General features: G+C 46.7%; 1 protein-coding gene across 4 annotated transcripts in view; it reads left to right on the top strand.

The window, feature by feature from the left end:
• LOC147608634 (histidinol dehydrogenase, chloroplastic-like) overlaps window positions 1-26,393 on the top strand; it is a 72,204-nt gene that overhangs the window by 19,829 nt on the left and 25,982 nt on the right. For 3 of the 4 annotated variants that reach the window (XM_086788907.1, XM_086788904.1, XM_086788905.1), the window contains exons 3-10: window positions 15,514-15,566; window positions 15,762-15,834; window positions 15,927-16,031; window positions 16,125-16,226; window positions 16,318-16,389; window positions 16,513-16,579; window positions 16,681-16,718; window positions 16,807-16,866. In XM_086788907.1, the coding sequence (XP_086645033.1) occupies window positions 15,514-15,566; window positions 15,762-15,834; window positions 15,927-16,031; window positions 16,125-16,226; window positions 16,318-16,389; window positions 16,513-16,579; window positions 16,681-16,718; window positions 16,807-16,866 (570 nt within the window). The remainder of the gene's footprint in view (window positions 1-15,513; window positions 15,567-15,761; window positions 15,835-15,926; window positions 16,032-16,124; window positions 16,227-16,317; window positions 16,390-16,512; window positions 16,580-16,680; window positions 16,719-16,806; window positions 16,867-26,393) is intronic. The other variant, XM_086788906.1, reaches the window with a different exon arrangement.

Here is a 26,393-nt window from a genome sequence, read left to right on the forward strand (position 1 = left end):
ATATGGCATGATAGTCAGAGCTCTGACCAGGATGCAGCAGGCCAGTGTGCCCAGGGACTCATCGAGCTCAGCTCTTTTTTGCACGCTGCAGCCTTGACACGGCTGGGAGAGGCCCGCGAGAGGGAGCGTCGGTTGAGACGTAGCCTTGCTTTGCTTCAGCGCCTTCAGGAGCAGCAGCCTACATGTGAGCGGGTGGCGTCCCAGTTGAGCCAGGCACGCCAGGAGGTTAGAGAGGCAGAGGAGCAGAGACATGAGTTTTACTATCGTCGCCAGGCCTCTCAATGGACGCAGCTTGGTGATAGAGTGACTGGGGAGTTTTTTGAGATTACTGGGCCCCGCCATGCTCGAGCAGGAGTCCGCCAGCTTGGGAGGCCGGACGGATCGGTAGCTACTGAGCCCGAGGAGATCAGAGCCATAGCCACTGGGTTCTATAGAGACCTGCTTTCAGCGGAGCCAGCCATTGAGGCTCGGGATGCTTGCAGACAGACTGCGTGGGCCCATGTGCAGAGGAGGGTCACAGATCGTATGCGTACAGTTTTGGGTGAGCCTCTCTCAGAGGTTGAGCTTGCTGAGGCCTTGAGGGTCCTTCCGCGCCATAGTTGCCCAGGGGAGGACGGATTGACGCCTGCCTTTTTTATGCGCTATTGGGACCTTTTGGGGCCAGGCCTCCGCAGGGGCTTTCAGTATGTTTTGGACACTGGGGTGATGCCACAGAGGTTTACAGAGGGCTTGATCTTTCTTATCCCCAAGGGGGAGGGAGTATCAGATGATATTCGGCATTGGAGACCTATTACGATCCTCAATACTGTCTACAAGGTCTTGGCAAAGGCCTTGAGTTTGAGGATCCAGCCCTTCCTGGGGGAGTTGATTCATGCTACCCAGACAGGATTCGTCAAGGAGCGTAGCATCCTTGACAACATTTTCACCTTCTGGGAGGCGACGGCCCGAGCTAGATTTCTTGGTGAGGACTTGGTCGTGATGCTTCTCGATTTTGAGAAGGCATACGATAGAGTCGATTGGGATTTCTTAGAGGGCACTATGCTTCGCCTAGGCTTTGAGCCAGGTTGGATTCGAGGGGTGGCGGCTCTATATTCCACAGCTCGTAGCCAGGTGTTGATTGCAGGAGGAAGGGGGCCGAGTTTTGAGTTGACGAGATCAGTCCGTCAGGGGTGTCCTCTCGCCCCGTTTCTTTTTCTCTTCTTTGCGGAGGCTATGAGCATGTATCTGACGGCAGAGGAGGTTGGTTTGAGAGGACTCCAGTTCCCAGTCAGGGGGGAGGACCTGCTCGATGCTGAGTTTGCTGATGACACGGGTTTATTTTTGCATGGCCAGGAGGCCAATCTTTAGCGGGCAGAGCAGTCGCTCCAGGCTTTTAGTGCAGCTTCGGGAGCATTGATCAATTGGCGCAAGACAGTGGCCTTTTGGATCAGTAGCGCTCCCACTCCGGCATGGAGCCCAGACCCGGGTTTTAGATGCATTCCTCCTCGCACAGCAGTGTGATATTTGGGATGCCAGATTGGACTAGATTTGTCACCTGAGCAGCAGATTGCCCCGCTTCTTTTGAGCATTCGGAAGAAGCTTTTGTATTGGAGTACAGCTCGGCTATCCTTGGCTGGGAGGGTGGTGCATGTGCTTTTAGCAACCATGTGGTACATTACGTCTTGCTGGATCTTCTCAAGCTCTTGTATCAGCCAGGTACAGAGGCTGATGAGGAACTTTCTTTGGTGTGGGCGGGATGGTCAGCCAGCCAGGGCAAAGGTTGCTTGGGCAGTTATTACACTTCCGTTGGCCCAGGGAGGCTTGGGCATTATAGATCCAGTTGATCAGAGTAGAGCCTTATTGGGGAAGCTTATTGTTCGGGGGCTGCTTCCAGGTGCAGAGCCTTGGAAAGAGCTTCTTTTGCAGCGGCTGCAGGCTCGAGCTCCCCCAGCAGGGGGCACTTGGGCACCAGAGATACGATGGATCTTCATAGAGATGAGGAGGACAGGCCTTAGTAGAGGATGGGAGGACAGATTTGCCTTGAGCATCCTGAGAGCTTGGGAGTTGCTGAGACCGGGGCTCTCTCAGAGACCTCCTTCTTGTGATGAGGAGCGGGCCAGACAGCCGCTCATCTGGAGCCCAGCGGTTCGCACAGAGCAGGGTCATATGCTGGGTTCTCGGCCTCGTCTAGCCTGGGGACCATTGGCGGCAGGCCCAGCACGCAGTTTTGGAGACTGGCAGGCCTTCTGCAGTCTCCCAGAGGAGATCCAGGTGGAGAGGCTGGGTCACTTCAGAGGGGGGTTGATTATGAGGGATGACATTCAGGAGGCACTCACAGAGGAGTGGTTCACGCCTCTCGAGCCCGTGGCCCCACGTTGGATGGGAGCCTTTATTCAGTTGGAGATCCTGATTGCTGTCAGAGCTTGCACTGAGGATGGCAGATGCCTCTACTATGAGATCCAGGATGAGGGCAGACTTCAGAGAGTGGAGGTGGAGTCGCCTTTGGTTGCAGAGTGCATCTTTCAAAGGATACGGGTGGTGGCCGTCGCTTCTCGGAAGTGGCATATTGACCCAGACCCTGCAGATGTGGACTCTGATTGGCGTATATGGGCATATGCAGGGCGCCCCTTGGCCCGGCTTTAGTGGGACCCTGGCGAGTACGAGTGGCATGATCCTTATGCATCTTTCTAATGATTCATAATGTTTATTTAGATTAATGTTAATTTTTATGCTTAATTATATTTTTTTTCTTTAATTATGATTATAATTATGCTTTGTATGCATAAATATACTTTTATTTTAAAAGAGGAGTTCCTATCACATTTTCAATTATAAGTATTCATTGAAACTCTCCAGCTGCATCGGGGCACTGGCGGCTTCAGGGACTCTCACTGGAGTTCCTGGAGGACTTTTGGACCAGGCTCTGGGCTAGTCGACAGGCACGCAAGATCTGGACTTTCCAGTGGCTGGTCGCCCACAGGGGATCTCGGCATTGGAGACCTATTACGATCCTCAGTACTGTCTACAAGGTCTTGGCAAAGGCCTTGAGTTTGAGGATCCAGCCCTTCCTGGGGGAGTTGATTCATGCTACCCAGACAGGATTCGTCAAGGAGCGTAGTATCCTTGACAACATTTTCACCTTCTGGGAGGCGACGGCCCGTGTCACTATTTGGGCATTCTCTGCGCTTCAGGCCTATGGACGAGTTCTGTAGGATGGACTGGCATCTTATGGTTGGGGACTTATGTCTACACCGAGAGCCAGTAGGCTGGATATATGGGTTGGGATTGTGTATCTGCGCCCAAATCCAGAGTGTGGTACCACGGACTACAAGCTAAATGAATAGGGAGACTGTTCAATGCATCCTTGCATAACATGTTTGCAAGTTAAAAATCCTGTCTTTGCATGAACTATTTGATTGCATGCAAGATTTGTTTGTGTAGTTCACATGTAGGGGACGCCCTCTTGTGAACCGTGCGAGTGAAACTGTATTCTGACCTCGTTTGTGGGCTGTAGACAGGTGGTAAGTACACCACTTTACTCTTTTATGAGTTAAAGCAATGTATTCTTTGTTTTGCAGGTCCACACTTTAATAAGTGTGTCCGCCCAAGTTATAAGTGAGATTGGGCGTCCACACTTCATTAAAGCTCGGGCGGACAAACTATAAGTAAGAATAGACTAGAATTCCCTTCCGGTCGGCTAGGCGAGTGTCCAGGCACCCTTCCCACTAAATTTGTGTGGAAAAGGGATGGTTATGGACTGGGTGGCAGTATGAGGACCTGCCACCATGCTATTACTCATTTTGAAAATTACCTCTCTCTACACTCTCTCTCTAGAAATAGGCGCCCCCCTTCAAGAGAGCCTATTTTTGTTATTCTCTCTAACTTTTTGCTTGGTGAGAGTGCTGATTTTCATTCCCTCTTGCTCCCAACTCCAATGGAAAGCTTGAGGATTCTTCCTTTCACAGTTAAGCCTCCAGTTGCTCACCTTTTCACTCTATCTCTCTTTTCTAAATGAATATGGAGTCTCCTAACCATTCTACCGCCCCCAAATTCTGCTGAAACCCTAATTTTCAGAAACCCTAATTCTGCAGAAACCCTAATTTCAGAAACCCTAATTTTGGAGGAAACCATACCAAGCTGTGCCCCTTACTCATAGGCATCTAAAGAGCCCAAAATGCCCAATTTTGGACTCATATAACCTGCTTAAAACCCTAAAAATCAGAAACCCTAATTTCAGCCGGAAGTGGAAAACGGTCACATTCAAGCTGTAGTTCGTCCGCACGGAGGTGGAGCTCGACATTGATCGTCCAATACTTGGTAAGAGCATTTTGCAAGCAATTTTCAATTTGAGATTCGAATGCTTTGTCAATATGGTCTCCTATGTCTCGGTCCTGGCACACACATGTGTATGTGTATGGATGCCAGTGGAGCATAGCTGCGTTTGACAAGCTTCAAGGAATCAAGGAACGAAGCTACTCTCAAGTGAAGCTATGGATTCCATCGTCTACGACAAATTTGTTTGCAATGCTGTTTTCATGATCATGGATGCACTTGAACAGTTTGGCATGTGAATGCCCGTGAGGCTTGTAACAGTTTTCCTTGATAATAAAACCTATTACAAGGGGGGTCGGCCCTTTCCGGCCCTAGTGCAGTGTGCAAAATAAAAATTCAGCTTCTTACTCTATTGTGTTGCGCCATTTAAAATTGTTTAATTATGTTAATAGCTTAAGTGTTTGCCAAGATTGTGCTCAACCCCGACCGGGGGAATCTCATTGGTATCAGAGCCTAGGATCTTCCTCCTTTCTGTGTGGAAGGCGGTCCTAATCTAGCTTACACTAGCTGTTAGCATTCTTAAGCATTATGGCGAGCCAAACAGGTACTTCACGGGATGTAAATCCAAGGAAGAGTACATATGTGAAGCCAAGAGGAGACAATGTGCATGATGATACTCAAATGCATGAACAATACACTGCTGAAAATGTTTTTCTTGGGTCACATGATGGTATTGCACATGCCGGACAGCCATCTTATGTTAGAAGGGAAGGAAATGCAACTCATGTATATATGGGACAGCCATCCCGTGGTAAGGAGAAGGCTATACAGAGTGATGCACATGATGCTATGCAGGCTGAAATTGCAGACCTCAAAAGGCAATTATGTATGATGCAAAAACAACTCAAGGATATGCATGAAGACTCACAGTCAAGGCATGTATCTCGTGTGTCAAAGCATTCTCCTTTTGTGAATGATGCATTGGAAAATGTTGCCATGGAATTGGGGGTTCAACCAAGAGATATGGCTGCCTCTTACCTCATGGGACAAGGTGATGTAGTTACTCGAAAGGAAGGAGGGCTTAGGTTTAAAAAGCCTCCTCTTATGAATCAACATGCAGCTGAAACATCAAAGCTTAAATCTATTGTGCGACAGGAAAGAGAAGAGGCGTCTGCTACCTCTCATCATGCCTCTACCGCACATGTTTCTCCTCCCCACAGGTCATCTATTAAAGCTCATGAAAGCCTTCTCAAGGAACCGACTCATAAATCAGCCCCTCCTCATAATGGAATTGAGCGATATGTTCCTACTAATGAAGCAAATAAGCAACCACTCGAGAGAGATGAAGAGGAAACGCATCAACATAAGAAGAAGAAGACTAAAGAGTTTACTGCAGGTGACAAAACAGTTAAGTTTGAGTATTTTCATGGAGAATATGATTCTACCAAAGCTCTATCTTTTATCTCCCAATTTGAAATTGCTTTTCATGAGGGAGAATTTTCAGAATCATCAAAACTCAGACATGTGGGCATGTACATGAAAGGCACTGCTGCTCATTGGTGGTTGGCCGAGAAGCTTTCCGGCAACACCATTTCTACATGGGCTGAATTCAAACAAAAGTTTTATGATCAATTTTTGCCTCCAAATTTTACTCAGGATATATGCAGGAAGTGGGACAGGTTGGAGCAAAAAGAAGGGCAGTCCATTACCTCTTACGTCTCCAAATTTTGGGAGGTATTAATGGAAGTGTTACCCTTCATGACCGTTACTGAAGAAGAAAAGAAGAGGAAATTTGAGTCAGGATTGCAACCCATCTTCCAAAGAGGACTACAAATCTATCCAAACCAAACTCTTCGTCAACTCATAAACTCGGTCTTGGCTTCCGAAGAGCTTAATGTCAAATGGGTGCAATCTAGAATTGACCAAAGCTTGGGCAAGGGTAAGGAGAAAGCTGGTTTTAATGTGCAAAAGGGTGGACAGCCCTTTAGAAGAGATTTCAAAGCCATGCACAAAGCTGAAAATTCAGATTTGAAGGATGTAAAGCCCCCTCAAAGAGCTGAAAATGCAAAAGAAAAGAAACCGTGGCAGAAAAAGGGTGTTTATGGCTTGACTCCTCAACAAAGGGTACAATACATTCGTGAAGGCAAATGCTTTAGATGTGGTAGTAAAGATCACATCTCTCCACAATGCCCTAACAAGAATAAGAAGCCAGAAGAGCCTAAAGTGCATGTCAACATGGTATATGATGTACAGGGCAACACGGGACATGCAAACATGCATAGAATGGTATGCAAAGCATGGGGACAACTAAAAGACCAGCCAGCTTTATTCATGTTTGATGACTGCTCCACTGACAACTTCATCTCCACTGATATGGCTGCTGCCTTGGGGATTGAAGTAGGTGACATGGGACCCGAAATTCATGCATGTTCAGCTTTTCTGGAAAAAGATGTGAAGGTTACACCCCTTATTGGAAAGCTGCGAATGCATATCCAAGGATACCTCGACCACGAGAACTTTCTCGTTGCCCCTCTTAGTGGATGTGATGTATTACTGGGAAAACCTTGGCATGCACGCCTTGAGCCTACCAAGAATTACAAGACCAACAAAATCACTTTTATGTATAAAGGTAGAGAGCATCATTTAGATGCAGGTGTGTCGGGTGATACTATCCCCGTTGTATCTCATATACAAATCAATAAAGCAATGAAAAAGAGTGTTTCTTCGTACTTGGTTTTTGTACGTGATAATGTGGAACACAGTAATGTACATGTGGACACTCTTACTAAAGAGAGGCTGAAATTTTTAAGCGAATTCGGGGATTGTTTTGCTGACTCTTTACCTAATGTAATGCCTCCTTCACGGCCAGAAGATCACCGCATTGAATTAGTTCCAGGGAATTCACCTCCAAATAGGCCAGCATATCGTGTTAGTGCTTGCCAACAAGAAGAGATTATGAAACAAGTGGGTGAACTACTTGAGAAAGGCTTGGTGCGGCCTAGTTCTTCGCCATTTTGTTCACCCGTTCTTCTTGTACAAAAGAAAGACGGTTCATTCCGTATGTGTGTGGATTACAGGGCATTAAATAAGATTACCATCAAGAATCGGTTTCCCATACCGAGGATTGATGATATCTTGGACAAGCTGGATGGATCATCTTGTTTTAGTCGCATTGATCTTAAAAGCGGCTATCATCAAGTGCGAGTGATGCCACAGGATGTACATAAGACAGCATTTCGCACTTCTTTTGGTCTCTATGAGTATTTGGTCATGCCATTCGGTCTTACAAATGCCCCGGCTACTTTCAATCGCATGATGGACCGAATTTTCAGAAATCATAGAACTTTTACAGGTGTGTTCTTTGATGACATTCTTGTATTCTCCAAGAATGAGGAGGATCACAAAAAGCACTTAAGAGTGGTCTTTGAAGAACTAAGGCAGCATAAGCTTATGATCAACGCCAAAAAGAGTGAATTTTTCCTTTCAGAGATTCACTACTTGGGACACATAGTATCAAAGGATGGTGTACGAATGGATCCTGCAAAGATCCAAACCATCAAAGATTGGCCAGAACTTAAATCTATTCATGAAGTCCGAAGCTTTCTTGGTCTATGTTCATATTACAGGAGATTTATCTTTCACTTTGCAATGATTGCTTCGCCATTGCATGAACTCACCAAGAAACGTCCTATGTTTAAATGGACAGAGGTTGAGATTAATGCTTTCAATAAGCTCAAGAATGCCATTATCACAGGGCCAGTCTTAATCATTCCAGACTTGCAAAAGCCATTTGTGGTAGAATGTGATGCTTGTGGCAATTGCATTGGAGCCGTCTTAAATCAAGAAGGACATGCCATTGCATTTGAAAGCAGGAGATTGCAAAATGCTGAACTTACTCTTGATGTTTATCAGAAGGAATTATTGGCCGTCATTCATGCTCTCACAGTATGGAAACATTACTTATTGGGAGCTGAATTTGTTGTCAAAACTGATCACCAAAGTTTGCGGTACTTTCTTACGCAAACTAAACTCTCTGAGAAACAAATGAGAATGGCCAATTTTCTCTCAATGTTTCATTTTCAGATTTTGCATACTCCTGGCAAGAAAAATGTGGTAGCAGATGCATTGTCCAGAAAACCATATGTGGCTGCAATTTCGGTTGCTTCTCATCAAGACTTGTCTACTATGCGAGAAATGTACCATTTGGATGCTGATTTTTCAGATTTATGGGCTGATTTAATGACTGGTCATACACATGCTTCTTATGTGGTCAAAGATGGTTATATCATGAAGGATAACTGCTTATGTGTGGTTTCAAACATGAGACAAAAAGTTTTGGATGAATGTCATGCACCACCTTATGCAGGGCATAGAGGGATACTCCCTACTACTCAAATGATTGAGAGATACTTCTTTTGGCCAGGTATGAGGAAAGATATAGAAGCCTATGTACGTGCATGTGTCACCTGCCAAAAGGTAAAATTTGATAGGCAAAAGACTCCTGGTTTGCTTCAGCCTTTGCCTATTCCGGACCAGCCATGGGAAAGCATTGCAATGGATTTTATTATGGATTTGCCCCGCACCCCAAATGGCAATGATGCAATATGGACAATTGTGGACAGGTTTAGTAAACAAGCACATTTTCTACCTGTCAAAAAGACCATAAAACCAGAACATATGGTCAAAATTTTTGTGTCACAGGTATTTAAACACCATGGTATGCCCAAATCAATTGTGGGAGACAGGGATCCCCGAACAACAAGCCTCTTTTGGAGAGCTCTTTTTGATAACATGGGCACAAAGCTGAATTTTTCTTCAGCTTATCATCCTCAAACGGATGGACAAAGTGAAGCTGCAAATTCAGCTGTGTTGGATTTGCTTAAATGCTATGTGACAGATCAGAAATCTTCTTGGGAAAAGTATCTACCGCTTGTAGAATTTGCATACAATAATACGGTACATGCTTCTACAGGCAAGGCCCCATTTGAGATCATTTATGGCAAAGTGGTATTACCACCTATCTTACGCACAAAAGATGAGATATTTGCTGCTGATGACTTTGTCAGGGACCTTGATATTGCCTTTTCACAAGTTCGGACAGCCATTGCACGCTCTCAAGCAAAGCATAAGAAAGCTGCCGACAAGCATAGAAGGCAATTGGACATTAAAGAGAATGACTTGGTATTGCTAAAATTTGAGAAAGCTAGACTCAGGAAGAGGTCTGGCAAGGAGAGAGCATGCCCAAAACACTCTACCAGGTATTATGGACCCTTCAAGGTGATCAAGAAGATCAATGATGTGGCTTTTCGACTTGCTTTACCGGATCATTGGAAGATTCATAATGCATTCCATGTGAGCCTCTTGCGCAAATATGTGGGACCGGAACCTTTGGAACCGGTTATGGAAGATCCACCAGAGGTGGAAGAGCTGGAAGAGGTATTGCAGCCAGAGCAAATTGTGTTTCATAAGGAGCGAAAGTTTGCAGGTGGCAAACTCCAGAGGCGCTACCTGGTGAAATTCAAGAACTATTCTCCTATGGATGCAAAATGGATGGATGAAACATACTTCCAGGAGTATCCGCAGCTCCTCCAAGTATATTTGGAAGCATTTCAGTTGCGGTCAACTGTTTAGAAGCAGGGGAGGATGTCACTATTTGGGCATTCTCTGCGCTTCAGGCCTATGGACGAGTTCTGTAGGATGGACTGGCATCTTATGGTTGGGGACTTATGTCTACACCGAGAGCCAGTAGGCTGGATATATGGGTTGGGATTGTGTATCTGCGCCCAAATCCAGAGTGTGGTACCACGGACTACAAGCTAAATGAATAGGGAGACTGTTCAATGCATCCTTGCATAACATGTTTGCAAGTTAAAAATCCTGTCTTTGCATGAACTATTTGATTGCATGCAAGATTTGTTTGTGTAGTTCACATGTAGGGGACGCCCTCTTGTGAACCGTGCGAGTGAAACTGTATTCTGACCTCGTTTGTGGGCTGTAGACAGGTGGTAAGTACACCACTTTACTCTTTTATGAGTTAAAGCAATGTATTCTTTGTTTTGCAGGTCCACACTTTAATAAGTGTGTCCGCCCAAGTTATAAGTGAGATTGGGCGTCCACACTTCATTAAAGCTCGGGCGGACAAACTATAAGTAAGAATAGACTAGAATTCCCTTCCGGTCGGCTAGGCGAGTGTCCAGGCACCCTTCCCACTAAATTTGTGTGGAAAAGGGATGGTTATGGACTGGGTGGCAGTATGAGGACCTGCCACCATGCTATTACTCATTTTGAAAATTACCTCTCTCTACACTCTCTCTCTAGAAATAGGCGCCCCCCTTCAAGAGAGCCTATTTTTGTTATTCTCTCTAACTTTTTGCTTGGTGAGAGTGCTGATTTTCATTCCCTCTTGCTCCCAACTCCAATGGAAAGCTTGAGGATTCTTCCTTTCACAGTTAAGCCTCCAGTTGCTCACCTTTTCACTCTATCTCTCTTTTCTAAATGAATATGGAGTCTCCTAACCATTCTACCGCCCCCAAATTCTGCTGAAACCCTAATTTTCAGAAACCCTAATTCTGCAGAAACCCTAATTTCAGAAACCCTAATTTTGGAGGAAACCATACCAAGCTGTGCCCCTTACTCATAGGCATCTAAAGAGCCCAAAATGCCCAATTTTGGACTCATATAACCTGCTTAAAACCCTAAAAATCAGAAACCCTAATTTCAGCCGGAAGTGGAAAACGGTCACATTCAAGCTGTAGTTCGTCCGCACGGAGGTGGAGCTCGACATTGATCGTCCAATACTTGGTAAGAGCATTTTGCAAGCAATTTTCAATTTGAGATTCGAATGCTTTGTCAATATGGTCTCCTATGTCTCGGTCCTGGCACACACATGTGTATGTGTATGGATGCCAGTGGAGCATAGCTGCGTTTGACAAGCTTCAAGGAATCAAGGAACGAAGCTACTCTCAAGTGAAGCTATGGATTCCATCGTCTACGACAAATTTGTTTGCAATGCTGTTTTCATGATCATGGATGCACTTGAACAGTTTGGCATGTGAATGCCCGTGAGGCTTGTAACAGTTTTCCTTGATAATAAAACCTATTACAAGGGGGGTCGGCCCTTTCCGGCCCTAGTGCAGTGTGCAAAATAAAAATTCAGCTTCTTACTCTATTGTGTTGCGCCATTTAAAATTGTTTAATTATGTTAATAGCTTAAGTGTTTGCCAAGATTGTGCTCAACCCCGACCGGGGGAATCTCAGCCCGAGCTAGATTTCTTGGTGAGGACTTGGTCGTGATGCTTCTCGATTTTGAGAAGACATACGATAGAGTCGATTGGGGTTTCTTAGAGGGCACTATGCTTCGCCTGGGCTTTGAGCTAGGTTGGATTTGAGGGGTGGCGGCTCTATATTCCACAGCTCGTAGCCAGGTGTTGATTGCAGGAGGAAGGGGGCCGAGTTTTGAGTTGACGAGATCAGTCCGTCAGGGGTGTCCTCTCGCCCCGTTTCTTTTTCTCTTCTTTGCGGAGGCTATGAGCATGTATCTGACGGCAGAGGAGGTTGGTTTGAGAGGACTCCAGTTCCCAGTCAGGGGGGAGGACCTGCTCGATGCTGAGTTTGCTGATGACACGGGTTTATTTTTGCATGGCCAAGAGGCCAATCTTCAGCGGGCAGAGCAGTCGCTCCAGGTTTTTAGTGCAGCTTCGGGAGCATTGATCAATTGGCGCAAGACAGTGGCCTTTTGGATCAGTAGCGCTCCCACTCCGGCATGGAGCCCAGACCCGGGTTTTAGATGGATTCCTCCTGGCACAGCAGTGTGATATTTGGGATGCCAGATTGGACTAGATTTGTCACCTGAGCAGCAGATTGCCCCGCTTCTTCTGAGCATTCGGAAGAAGCTTTTGTATTGGAGTACAGCTCGGCTATCCTTGGCTGGGAGGGTGGTGCAGGTGCTTTTAGCAACCATGTGGTACATTACGTCTTGCTGGATCTTCTCGAGCTCTTGTATCAGCCAGGTACAGAGGCTGATGAGGAACTTTCTTTGGTGTGGGCGGGATGGTCAGCCAGCCAGGGCAAAGGTTGCTTGGGCAGTTATTACACTTCCGTTGGCCCAGGGAGGCTTGGGCATTATAGATCCAGTTGATCAGAGTAGAGCCTTATTGGGGAAGCTTATTGTTCGGGGGCTGCTTCCAGGTGCAGAGCCTTGGAAAGAGCTTCTTTTGCAGCGGCTGCAGGCTCGAGCTCCCCCAGCAGGGGGCACTTGGGCACCAGAGATACGATGGATCTTCATAGAGATGAGGAGGATAGGCCTTAGTAGAGGATGGGAGGACAGATTTGCCTTGAGCATCCTGAGAGCTTGGGAGTTGCTGAGACCGGGGCTCTCTCAGAGACCTCCTTCTTGTGATGAGGAGCGGGCCAGACAGCCGCTCATCTGGAACCCAGCGGTTCGCACAGAGCAGGGTCATATGCTGGGTTCTCGGCCTCGTCTAGCCTGGGGACCATTGGCGGCAGGCCCAGCACGTAGTTTTGGAGACTGGCAGGCCTTTTGCAGTCTCCCAGAGGAGATCCAGGTGGAGAGGCTGGGTCACTTCAGAGGGGGGTTGATTATGAGGGATGACATTCAGGAGGCACTCACAGAGGAGTGGTTCACGCCTCTCGAGCCCGTGGCCCCACGTTGGATGGGAGCCTTTACTCAGTTGGAGATCCTGATTGCTGTCAGAGCTTGCACTGAGGATGGCAGATGCCTCTACTATGAGATCCAGGATGAGGGCAGACTTCAGAGAGTGGAGGTGGAGTTGCCTTTGGTTGCAGAGTGCATCTTTCAAAGGATACGGGTGGTGGCCGTCGCTTCTCGGAAGTGGCATATTGACCCAGACCCTGCAGATGTGGACTCTGATTGGCGTATATGGGCATATGCAGCGCGCCCCTTGGCCCGGCTCCAGTGGGACCCTGGGGAGTACGAGTGGCATGATCCTTATGCATCCCTTGAGGCCACAGAGATCACCTTTTTCCAGTATACTGTTCAGTTGGGACGACATATTTTGACGGCGAGGAGGATGGTCTCTCCAGCTGCATCGGGGCACTGGCGGCTTCAGGGACTCTCACCGGAGTTCCTGGAGGACTTTTGGACTAGGCTCTGGGCTAGTCGACAGGCACGCAAGATCTCGACTTTCCAGTGGCTGGTCGCCCACAGGCTGTTCTCTGGTCTATTTTCTTATGAGCAGAGAGGATCTTTTGTAGCCCTACGGGCGTTTTTTATATAACTAATGAAAGGATCTTTTCTCGGAAAAAAAAAGAACTACCAACATCTATACTGGAAAGTTCTTGCCAACTGCTGTCATCATCTAGCAAGCCATCCACCATCTGGTCCGGGAAAGCCTGCACCTGCAACGTATCCACACTTAAGTGGCCATTACCAGACTGCCACTCATCACAAAACTGAGGACCTAGGAGAGAGAGTGCTGGAAGTTTGTAAACTCCATTCTCCACTCTGCCTTCCCAAACTACCTGCCCTGTTGCCTTGTCCCGGAGAGCAACAAAATGCTCATCAAACTCCACCCGTATGCCAGTCTTGCAAACCTGATGCACTGACAATAGATGAAAACCAAGTGATGGAACATACAACACTTGGGAGGAATACTTCCCCCCTCTGCCATCGGGAACTATCTCCAACCTGGTCTCACTATGAACTGGGATAGTGGATGTATCCCCAGTAAGGATGTGACCAGAATACCTGCAAACGGGAAGGAGTCATGTGTTTGGAAGCACGACTGTCTAGAATCCACTCTCGAGTATTCGTAGTGGAGAGTCCTCCAACCTCCTCTCGGCACGAAGAAAATGAAACATCAGTGTCCATCACCTCCAGTTGCACAAAAGCTGGAGTCTTCACGGTTGCTGTTGAGGATTCTGCACCCTTCTCGGTGCTCCGCTTGGGACACTGCCTCCAATAGTGGCCTTTCTCGCCACAATCATTACAGGTCCTCTTTGCCTTCAGTTTCTCGCGGTTTGCGTCGGACTTCTTCTCAGAAGACTTCTCCGGTGAAGCTTTCCCTTTGCCCTTGTTGTTACGGCCTTTCGACCGTTGGCCAGTTAAAACCTCCAAACCTTCGCCTTGTGGAGGGTTCGTGAATCTTTCCTCCTGGTCCAAGACCATGGGCAAGCTGGAGGGGAAAGAAAACGGGGGAGAAGCAGTGGAGGAGGGAGGGGTGGGGCAGGAACAGCAGCAGTAGCGCGGGGGATGGGTGCGTAGACGAATGCGAAGGGGGGGAGGTGCAGGCAGTGGGAACGCGCGGGGGGAGCTCACAGAATTACTCGCGTTTGGATGTAAGCAGTTGGGACTTGTTGGTCGAGGCCATCCCTGAGACCTAGCCAAACTCCATCGTCTCGTCGGTTGATTGCAGCTAGACTTATTTTGGGGGATGCAAACGCAGCTGGCTTCTACAAAAGGTAGAACTCCTCAACTTTTTTAGATTGCCACTATGGGGCATGGACTATCTGAGGTGTTTTCAGGACATGGGCACATACGACCTCACCACCAAAGCTTTCCAAGTGGATCCCATCTAGGGCAAGGGAGGACAGAGAGTTATCCTTCGATTAACCTTGGAGGCAGTGTAGAACTCCTTGTCCTTGAGATTGCCAAGAGTCGGTTCCATGGTCCTCTGGAGAGAGAACGAGACAGACGCAACTCTAGAGTCTGGAGTGTGTGTAAGGCAATGCAAAAGTTTAGTGGGATTGGTGATGCACATGGTCATTTGGAAACCTTCGAGCAAGTATGTGAAGCTTTGAAAGTGAATGACGACTTCACTAAGGTTGGACTAGAGCATGAGGTTGCCAAATGGTTTAGAACCTGAAAGAAGAGCAAAAACAACTTATGAAGATTTGTAACAATCCTTTCTGATTGCTTATTCTAAGACTAGGATCCGTAAATCAACTGAACACTCTTAAGCAAAAAGAAACTGAGACGATCAGGGAATACATTAACACGGTTAAGTATCTCCATAGGAGGTGTGAGACCTAGACAAACTCAATTGATCTCTCTTTTCTTGGAAGGCTCACAAAACGAGAAATTTCATGATGCACTTTATGCTTGAAGGCACAGAACCTTCAATGAATGTGCATTGGATGCCCCACACACACACACACACACACACACACACACACACACACACACACACATGGTAATATACCCCCAATTATTTTCAAATTATTTTGTTTTTGTTTTTTCATCTAATTAGATGTCTTCTTTTTTTATCTGCTAATGCAATGCAGGTAAGCCCCATAGTAGAGGATGTTCGCAATCATGGAGATTCTGCAGTAATTGAGTGAGTTGATTGCCCAATTGTATGTCAAAATGTGATTTTTATTATAAAAGATCAGATGTTGGCTCTCACACACACACACACACACACACACACACACACACACATGCACGCACGCACGTGTGTATTTGGTACATAAAACCAACAATTGATTTACTCTCTGCAAATCCCCCCCACCCCGTCTTTCACTTGATGTAGTTATACTGCCAAATTTGACGGAGTCAAGCTGGATGGTGTGCTCGAAAGAGTAGCAGAGCTACCAGATCCAGAGGTACTGCATCGTAATCATTATGCCGATTTTGTTTCTGTTCTTGTTTTGATGGTATCTGAGAAATTTGATCTCTTAATCATGCAATTGAGAAGCTTGAAGTAGATGTCAAGGCAGCGTTTGATGTGGCTTATGGTAACATTCATGCGTTCCATTCTGCCCAAAAGAAGACCCATGAGCTTCAAGTAGAAAACATGCCAGTAGGTCTTTCCATCTTTGCCTTACTCGAGTTGAATACAAGCTTTTTGTTTCTCTAGCTTTGCACTTATGGCTGTATTCTGTGTGGAAAATAGGGCGTAAAGTGCAGGAGAGTTGCACGTTCCATTAATGCTGTAGGTCTGTATGTACCTGGTGGAACAGCGGTCTTACCATCAACTGCCTTGATGCTTGCAGTGGTATGCATTTGCTTGATTATATACATAGGAGAATATTATTATGCAACTTTCTTAAGAATGTGGTGCTGAAGGTTGGTGGTTTCCTTTACAGCCTGCCCAGATTGCGGGTTGTAAAACTGTGGTCATTGCCACACCTCCAAGACGTGATGGGTCTATCTGTCCTGTAAGTCCTCAATTACTCTATACATGTATGTGTGCATGCACACATGCATGTGGTTATGTAAGTTTTCTTGAAAAATAGTGTATGTGGATGCATGTTTCAGTGACAAGTGCTAAGTTTATGCAGGAGGTTCTATATTGTGCAAAGAAGGCGGGTGTCACGTTTATCTTGAAAGCTGGAGGAGCTCAGGCAGGTTCTTAGATATCATCATGTTTCTGTCTGTGGTTAAGAGCAGCATTTTCATAGATGATCTTGAGCTTGTTACTCTGGTCTTATTGTGGATGCTGCAGGCAGTTGCTGCAATGGCTTGGGGAACAGAAAGTTGCCCAAAGGTGCAGTGTTTTCAAGCAACTGAACACACGCATACCTTGCATGCACGTACATACATACATGTGATTTATTTGATGTATTGGTGTGTAGGTTGACAAGATTTTGGGGCCAGGGAACCAGTATGTGACAGCTGCAAAGATGTTACTTCAGGTTTGTCCAGGAACATAAGTAATCCAAATGCCCAACAAACCAGAAGTTTAATACAAATTACAAGTAGATAAAATAAACATGGTGGTTGCTTATTTTGGCGCCTCTCTGTTATCAATTAGTTCATTCTCGGTTGGTGTGCAGTTGTTAACGAATATGGAGACATACCTGGGTTTTTACCAGCTCACATCTTAAAGATCCCAAATCAAAAGGAGAGTCAAATTTAAGCAGCCTGGATGCTTACGCAGTCAAATTCAAAAGGAGAGTCAAATTTAAGCAGCCTGGATGCTGGGGGATTCTGGTTTCTCACTAGGTAAAGGTCCAGTAAGCGGTATAATGGTGAGGTGGTTGAATAGTTGTGATTGTCCTGCATGGGTGGCACCAATTCTAGGGAGGGGGGGAATTTGTCTTGCCTCCGTTTCTGTGATCTGAGTCCAGGTGGAGTGCCAGGCTAGTGCAATCCACCTCGTAGGAGAAGAACAGGGCTCGATTATTCCATCACTTCCCATGAGATGAATTGAATGTTGCGGCTTATTTGTAGGATTCTCTTCCCAGAGGCAATGCAGTTGGACTCCCACTGTGTGCCGCATCTCATACTGTCTGAACTGAGTGCTTTGGAACAACTTGAGGTTTTAAGGTACCGCCTCCAAGTCCTAGTAGTTTGGGCAGGGCCAGAATAGAGTCTGCCTCAGGAGAAGTGAGATTGAGCCCCAACCACGTGGCTAGAAGGGAGGCGGAAGAGAGGGTTCATGGCATTGGGCTGGCGCTCTCGGTCCTCCTCAGTGGCCCACCCGGGGGGGGGGGGGGGGGGGGTTCTGGATCAATGCTGTGTGGAGGGCATGCCAACCCCAGAAGAGACTGGAAGCAAATCTGTCAGTGAAGGAGCTGCTGATCTCCTGTGGAAAAGAACCATTCACATTTGGAGTCTAGGGGCCACCCGGGGGAGCCAAGAGGAGATGTGGCATTTATGCCGCTGGTAGATCTCCTGTCTGCGACACTACCAAGGTGTATGCATGAATAGGTAGACTAAAGACCTACTTGATCGAATGGAAAGGACGGCCTGTGGTCAAGGCTACATGGAAGTCAGTGCGTAGTTTGGAGAGTTGCTTCCTTGGATTCATTGCTGAGGACATCAATGGTTCTTAAGGGGGGAAGTATGTTATGTCCCAATGCTTACACAAGCACCCTCCACTGAGGTGGGCATCACTAGAGCATAGATGTAAGAACTCCACATCCCCCTTTGAAAAATGACGTCGTCGGGCTGGTACAAGCCCAACCTGATTCTGATCCAAATGGATCAACCGCTTTACCTGACCAATGCATGCTCGGGAGAAGGCCCAACAAGAAGTAATGTACCACATGGTGGCAAGGATAGGTTTTCCACCACCACGCAGCAGGCTAAGGAGAGCCTTGCAGAACTCCAGTACAAAAGCTTCTTCCGAATGCTCAGAAGAAGAGGGGCGAGTTGCTGCTCCGGGGAGATATTGTGCCCCTCAGGATCCACTGGAAAGCCTCAGCTGGGTGCCAAGTCGGGGCAGGTGTAGAGCCTACCCAAAAACCACATGACTTGTGCTAGTTGATCTGCGCTCGTGATGCGTGACAAAAGATGTCATTCGCCTTTGTGAATCTCTAGAGATTCCCCACATCTCCGGATAGGTATGCTGTTGTGTCATCTACAAACTCTGAGTCTAGCAACTCCTCAGTACAGATGGGGAGACGCAATCCTTGGAGCCCCGTCTTCTGAGCTGAGAGAAAACTGCTCATGGCCTCGACGACAAATAGGAAGAGGTGAGGTGCGAGTGGACAGCCCTGCCGGACTGAGCGTGAAAGGGGGAATCTGTCACCTCGGGCTCCCTGAATGAGAATCTGACTATGAGAGGCTGAGTAAAGTCCTGAAATAGCACGGATCCACTCCACTGGGAACCCCATCCGGTACATCGTGCCCTCCGGAAAGCTCCAGTCAACTCTCCGACCACCACAAGACTTTCTCCCACCGGCCCAGCTTTACTACATTGGGTGCCATGTTGCAGCGTCCTATGTGGGATATTTTAGGGTGATATGAGAGCTGCACACTTTTTGTTTTGGGATCAGATCTGACATTTCAGCTCTTATTACTTTGTTTGATTTTTATTTTTAGTACCCATGATGATGTATTTCATGAACATGATGTAACCTTTTGGTCTCATAGGTCATTTTGGCCTTTTGGAGATGTTAAGACAACTTTCTTCTTTCTTTCTTGTTTCTCAAAGTCTAGGAGCAGCACAATGAGGTCCTGCTACTGCATCTTGGCCGAAGCTGTTGCCTCCGAGAAAGTGAAGATGTTGTCCAGAATGCCTGATCCTAAACAAAACCTGTCTGAGTGTCATGGATAAAGTTAGGGAGGAAAGGCTGTAGTCTCCGGTTGATGGCCCTAGCCAAAATCTTGTAGGTGGTCCCAAGGAGGGTGATGGGTCTCCGCTGCCGCGGATCTCCAATTTGTCACCACCCTCCTTAGGAATCAAGTGAATCAAACCCTCTAAAAGCCTCTCTGGCATGGCACCGGTAAGCATAATCTCATTTAAGGCAGCTCGAAGGCCACCTTCCATGAGATCCCAATGGCAAAGCAAGAAGGAAACTGGAAGCCCATCCATCGCCCCGGGCATTTTCCCCTAGGGAGAGCTGTCAATGCCTCCGCTAGCTCCTTTGTTGCGGCTCTTAGCCTTGGAAGTTGGCTGGTGGCCCTAGCGTGGGCCAATGATCTGCCACTCTTCAGCAGCAGAGTCGTCCACGGTCGAGTCCTGGTGCTAGGTTGCCTGAGAGCCTGCCTCTGTCCCTACCCCTTGATGATGATTTGAGTTGGACCGCGCGGGGGGGCAGGGGGGGATCATCGGAGGCGGTCTCCTGGATTGTCACCGAGGGCAGGCTCTGGCGAGGTGTCCCATCTGCCTGCAAATGAAGCATTGGCTTAGGAGGTGTGAGTACTCAACTCTCTGCAAGATGAGGTCTCCCCAAAGACAAGGGATATGACGTGAGACACTCTCTCCGGCGAGGCAATCTAGATGCGAAGGAATGGAATCCGAGCCGGCCGCGCTAGAGATGAAGCATGCAGTGGGGAGGGATTCCATCACTCTCCCAATGGCTCCACCAGCTCTGGCAAGGTGTCCCATCGGCCTGCAAATGAAGCATTGGCCTGGGAGGCGTGAGTACTCCACTCTTTGCAAGATGGGGTCTCCCGAAAGACAAGGAAGGGATATGACATGAGACACTCTCTGTGATGAGGCAATACAGATGGGAAGGGGTGGAATCCCGGCCGGCCGTGCTAGAGACGAAGCGGCAGTGGGGAGGGATTCCATCACTCTCCCAATGGCTCCACCAATCACCGGGAGAAGGGGAAGGTATTCTTTCCTGAGGCGTGGGAGGAAGATTGTCATGGGAAAGCCTGAAACGCCAGCTAGTGGGTCGGATGCAAGGTCGAAGCCGTGCTGTCACCTTGCAAAGAAGGCTTGGGCTGCACGCAATGGGACGGGGCTCAGCTGCATGCATAGTCACAAGAAATGTTTCGAGGTTTTGAAGGTTTTTTTTTGAAAGGTTTCATCCATCACTAGAAAAACCGAAGGGGCTGTGTGTGCGTGTGCGTGCGTGCACATGCGCATGTCTGTATGTATATGTAATATGTATATAAATAGAAATACATGTGTATTGTGAATTGTGATGAAAGGGAGGTGGTAGAAGGAGAAGAAGAGGGTAAAGGAGAGGAAGTGGGAGGAGGGAGGGAGGAGAAGAGGGGAAGGAAGGAGAGGAGAAGAAGAGGACATGGTAGAAGGAGAAGTGTAAAGCTTTTATAGCTTTATTAACATGATTAAGACTTAATTAACAAACATAAGACAAATGTTGATAGAAAGATTGAGTTGTTTGCATTGAGACAGGGGCCTTTCTTAAATAGAGGCCGAAAAGGTACAAGTGAAGAGACACATCCGTAGGAAGGGGTGTGGCTCTTGAGTCAACGGTTATGTCCTTTGGACTTAGGGGTGTGTCTTTTAATGAATAGACATGTCCTTTGATAGTGATCCATGTGTAAGGGTGTGACCCTTCACAAGTGTCCTTTCAGTTAATAAGGGATTAAGGAGTAATTAAGGAGAGATTAAGAGAGTTAGTCACAATTGTGACATTCCCTCCCACTTAAAATAAGACTCCGGCTAAGAAGAGATGGTTGTCTTTGAAAGAATTCCCGAAGAAGTTCTGGATATTCCTGTAAGTCTTCATCACTTTGCCAAGTAGAGTCGGAATCATCAAAATCTCTACATTTAACCAAAAATTCTGTAGTGAGTTTATGTCGTGTTTCTTTCTGTCTGACATCAAGAATTATCTCTGGAATTAAGAGTATGTGTTCATCTTCGATTTCTGGAACATAATCCAAATGATCTAAAATTGGAAAATCACCGTCCACAAACTTCTTGAGCCAAGAAATGTGGAAAGTTGGATGAATTCTACCCCAAGGAGGTGGTAACTCGAACTTATAACTGAGAGATGAGTTCTTCTTAATAATACGAAAGGGTCCATAATATCTTGGACGAAGCTTTGGGAAAACTGATTTCACTGTCTTGTATTGATGAGGGGCAATATATAATAATATCAAGTCTCCTTCTTGAAATTCAATGTGACGACGACGCTTATTAGCTGTGCGTTGATATTGCTCTTGGACGCTGATCATCTTATCCTTAATCTGTAATAGAATATCTTGCATTTCTTGAATGAGGTGGTCTGCTAAAGCCACTTTATGTTGAAGAACAAAGTTGGCAGGAATAAGGGGAGTATGGCCATAAGCTGCTTGAAAAGGTGTCATTCCAATAGCTGAATGATAAGAATTATTATAAGCAAATTTCACCAAAGGTAAATATTCTTCCCATGAAGCTAATCGAGACTGAACATAATGTTGCAGCATTTCTTCCAGAGTTTGATTAACTCGTTGCGTTTGTCCATCTGTCTGAGGATGATAAGCAGAGCTAAAGAGTAAATTTGTACCAAGAGACTTGAATATCGAAGTCCAAAAATGTCCTGTAAACTTTGGATCTCGATCCGAAACTATAGATTTTGGCAATCCATGAAGTTTGAAGATATACTGTATAAACAGTACTGCAATATCTGAAGCCTGGGCTGCTTTCTTGCACGGGATGAAATGTGCCATTTTAGAAAATCTATCAACCACCACAAGAATCTGTGTATTGCCTTTAGAAGAACGTGGCAATGAAGTGATAAAATCCAAACTAATACTTTCCCAGCGTTCATTGGGAACTGGAAGTGGTTGAAGAAGACCAGCTTGAACTTGTCTGCTAGCTTTCATACATTGGCATGAGAGACATGCTGTAACAAACTTAATAACATCTTGCTTCATTTGAGGCCAATAGTATGTAGCTGTCAAAAGACGATAAGTCTTGTTGATGCCTGGGTGTGCAGCATAAGTGACCTCGTGATGTTCTTTCACCAATACTCTTCGAACATGAGTATCATGAGGTACACAAATACGGTCCTGATAATATAATAAACCATCCACTATTGTATATGCTCCATAAATCTTTAAGTCGGAAGGAGTTGCATTCTGAGAATTGAGAATTCGAAATGCATTTCCAAAATCACGATCTTTTGAATAACGGTCCTTGAAACTTTGAGGTATATCCATTTCAACTGTAGAAATAGCCAAGACCGAAGCTGATAGTATACGACTGAGGGTATCCGCAACCACATTGGTAAGACCAGTAACATACTCAATTATCATATGAAAATTGGCTAAGAATTCGACCCAACGTGCTTGCCTAGCATTCATAACTGGCTGCGTGAAGATATATTTCAAAGAATGATGATCTGTTTTTACCACTGAATCCGCACCAAGGAGATAATGTTTCCATGCTCGATAGGCATGAACAATAGCTAAAAATTCCTTGTCATATACCGGGTATCTTCCCTGAATTGCAGAGTGCTTATGACTGTCAAACGCAATAGCATGTCCTTGTTGCATTAAGACGGTACCAGTGGCAATATCAGAAGCATCCGTGTAAACATCAAAGGGGAGAGTAGGGTCTGGAATAGCCATGACAGGAGTTGTTGTCAAAGCTGTCTTTAAATTTGCAAAAGCTTGTGTTGCGGCTTCAGTCCATTGGAATGCAGGAGCGGACTTTAAAAGTTCGGTGAGAGGAGCAGCTATTTCGGAAAATCGATGAACCTTTGTGTGATAGAAGTTGGCAAGTCCCAAAAAAGAACGAACATCATGGATGTTTGTGGGAGTTGGCCAATTGACAATAACCTGTATTTTCTTTGGATCCACGGAAATACCGTCTGCTGAAACAACATGTCCAAGGTATTCCAAGGATGTCTTGAAGAATTCACTTTTGCCTGGATTAATATAAAGAGCATTGTCTCGAAGCACGTGGAAAACGATCTTAAGATGTGCCTTGTGGTCTTCCATATTACGACTGAACATGAGGATGTCGTCAAGATAAATAATGACGAACTTGTCCAAAAAAGGACGAAAAAGATCATTCATTAGACTCATAAATGTTGCAGGGGCATTGGTTAACCCGAATGGCACGACCAGGTACTTGTAATGACCATATTTTGTGCGAAAAGCTGTCTTATATTCATCACCTTCGCGAATGCGAATTTGATGATATCCAGACTTAAGATCAATTTTGGAGAAGACCTTTGCATGGAGCAATTGATCAAACAATTCATCAATGTGTGGAAGAGGATACTTATTCTTGATAGTTAATTTATTAAGGGCACGATAGTCGATGCAAAGACGCATAGACTTATCCTTCTTTTTCACCAAAAGCACTGGAGCTCCAAAAGGGCTTTTACTTGGTCGAATATGTCCTTTCTCCAAAAGTTCAGTAAGTTGTCGCTGTATCTTCTGAGATTCCGTAAAAGAAACTCGATATGGAGCACGAGTAGGTGGAGCACTGCCAGGAAGAATATCAACTGGTCGACGAGGTGGGAGAACCGCAGGAAGCTCGTGAGGAAAAAGGTCCAAGTATGGAGCAAAGAAAGGTTGCCTGAGATACATCACCTTTGTATCTATGGACCATTAAAAGTGCTGAGGAACAACCACTCTTGCGGACCCACCGTTTCACTTGAAGAGCTGAAAGGGTTGGTGTAGAAGGTTGGTCTCTGATTCCTTCGAGAGCCACAAGCATACCATTTTGAGCAAATTGTATAGAATGGTTCCGGAAACTGATCAGGGGATCATATTGATACTGTCAGAATACGCAGCGGAGATGATGACCAAATCTGGGAACACGAGAGCAAAAACGCAGGCAGAAAAACAGCACAAGAGAGAGAGAGATGTAGGCGTGTAACTCTGCTCTATATACACAAGAAGATCCCGAGGAATGATACAAATGAGGTATGGGGGCTGGGGACCTATATATACCTCCCTAGAGGGCAGTCGGCCAGCATAAGGAAAAGCCCACGACTGATAAAAAGGTCCACGACTGCATAAATGCAGTTGGCCAGCAATCTGGTGCCCGAAACTGATCAAAACCAGTGGGCCAGCAGCAAGAGTGCCCACGACTGATAAACATCCAGTTGGCCAGCACTGTACTGCTCTTGGCACCCTCTGGCAGCCCTCCCAAGCCTCAGAAAAAATGGAAAAAATAGGGGAAAAATACGGAGAGTGGGGAAAAATGGGAAAACACCTCATAAGAGCGGGCACACCCACAACAAAGGCCCTGGTGTATAAATCTAGACAGGAGATGACTTCTAACACCCCCTCTCAGCTCCTGGCTGTGTAACCAACCACTGGGAGCTGGGGTGCCGCCTGAGCAAATCCTGAGAACGACTTCGTGAAGAGGTCCACCGTACTGTCCTCCGTCGAACAGAACTCTAGCAAGATGTCATCAGCAACGATCTGTTCACGAACAAAGTGCCTCTGGATGACCATGGGTTCCTCCAGTGGAAGCCCAAACCTGCAATGTAACCTCCTCCTGCTCCGTAAAACTGCTCCTGGGCCATAAGTAGATCCCCTCGTGTCCGGATCTCCTCCCCAAACTGAGTCACTCCAACCGTGGAGTCGGACTCCATCCAACAATCCCCCTCCTGTGTACAAGAGTCCATGATCCTTCGCATGCCGCAGAAACCACAGGAAACGCAATCCTGCCTCCCAAAGAGACATCTGCAACCATGAGCTCAACTGCCTCATCAGGAAGCTCCCGTCCAATCTGGTGTCCATCAACCAGATCAATGAACCATACAGCTTCTGAGTCAAAGAGACATCATACTGCTCACAAGGATCAACACCTGTTACGGTGCACAAGCAAGTCCTGGAAACCTGATGAAACCTGTCAACCACCCCCTCTGAATCCGGAACCACAAAGCCTGGAGAAACCACCTCCTTCTGCAAGTAAGCACCTGCCACCTGCCACCTTCCTGGCTTTCCGAAAGGTCTCCGTGGAAAGAACATCCTCAACTACTGGAAGTTCTATGTCCCGAACACTACGAGACATCAGAGCATAAGTGACCTGTTCAGCTTCTTCTGACTCACGAACACAAGAACTACCAACATCAGTACTGGAAAGTTCCTGCCAACTGCTGCCATCTACTGGCAGGCTATCCACCACCTGGTCTCGGAAAGCCGGCACCTGCAGCGTATCCACACTTGAGTAGCCATTACCAGACTGCCACTCATCACAATCCTGAGGACCTGGGAGAGAGAGTGCTGAAAGCCTGTAAACTCCATTCTCCACTCCACCTTCCCAAACCACTTGGCCTGTTGCTTTGTCCCGGAGAGCAACAAAATGCTCATCAAACTCCACCCGTACGCCAGTCTTGCAAACCTGATGCAGTGACAACAGATGAAAACCAAGTGCCGGAACATACAACACCTGGGAGGAATGCTTCCCCCCTCTGCCATCGGGAACTATCTCCATCCTGCCCTCACTGTGAACTGGGATAGTGGATGTATCACCAGTAAGAATATGACCAGAAAGCCTGCAGAGATCTTGTAAACCGGAACGGGAAGGAGTCATGTGCCTGGAAGCACCACTATCGAGAATCCACTCCCGAGTATCCGTTGCGGAGAGTCCTCCAATCTCCTCCCTGCCTGAAGAAAATGAAGCATCGGTGTCCATCACCTCCAGGTGCACAAAAGCCGGAGTCTTCATGATTGCTGAGGAGTCTTCACCCTTCTCGGTCTTCCGCTTGGGACACTGCCTCCAGTAGTGGCCTTTCTCGCCACAATCATTACAGGTCCTCTCTGCCTTCAGCTTCTCGCGGTCAACTTCGGACTTCTTCTCAGAAGACTTCTCCGATGAAGCCTTCCCTTTGCCCGAGTTACGGCCTTTCGACTGTTGGCCAGTTAAGGCCTCCGAACCTCCACCCTGAGGAGGGTTCGTGAATCGTTCCTCCTGGTCCAGGACCATGGGCACAAGCTCCTCCCACGTGATGGTGCTGAGCCTGCCACTGGTAATCAAAGAGGAGTAAAATGCTGAGTACGAAGAGGGCAAATGTGACAGCAACGTTATGGCCATGTCCTCTGACGATATCTCCTTCCCAGCTTGGAG

Source organism: Cibotium barometz, chromosome 53 (assembly GCF_041138505.1).
Source record: "Cibotium barometz isolate CiBa-2024 chromosome 53, ASM4113850v1, whole genome shotgun sequence".
Classification (NCBI taxonomy): Eukaryota; Viridiplantae; Streptophyta; class Polypodiopsida; order Cyatheales; family Cibotiaceae; genus Cibotium; species Cibotium barometz.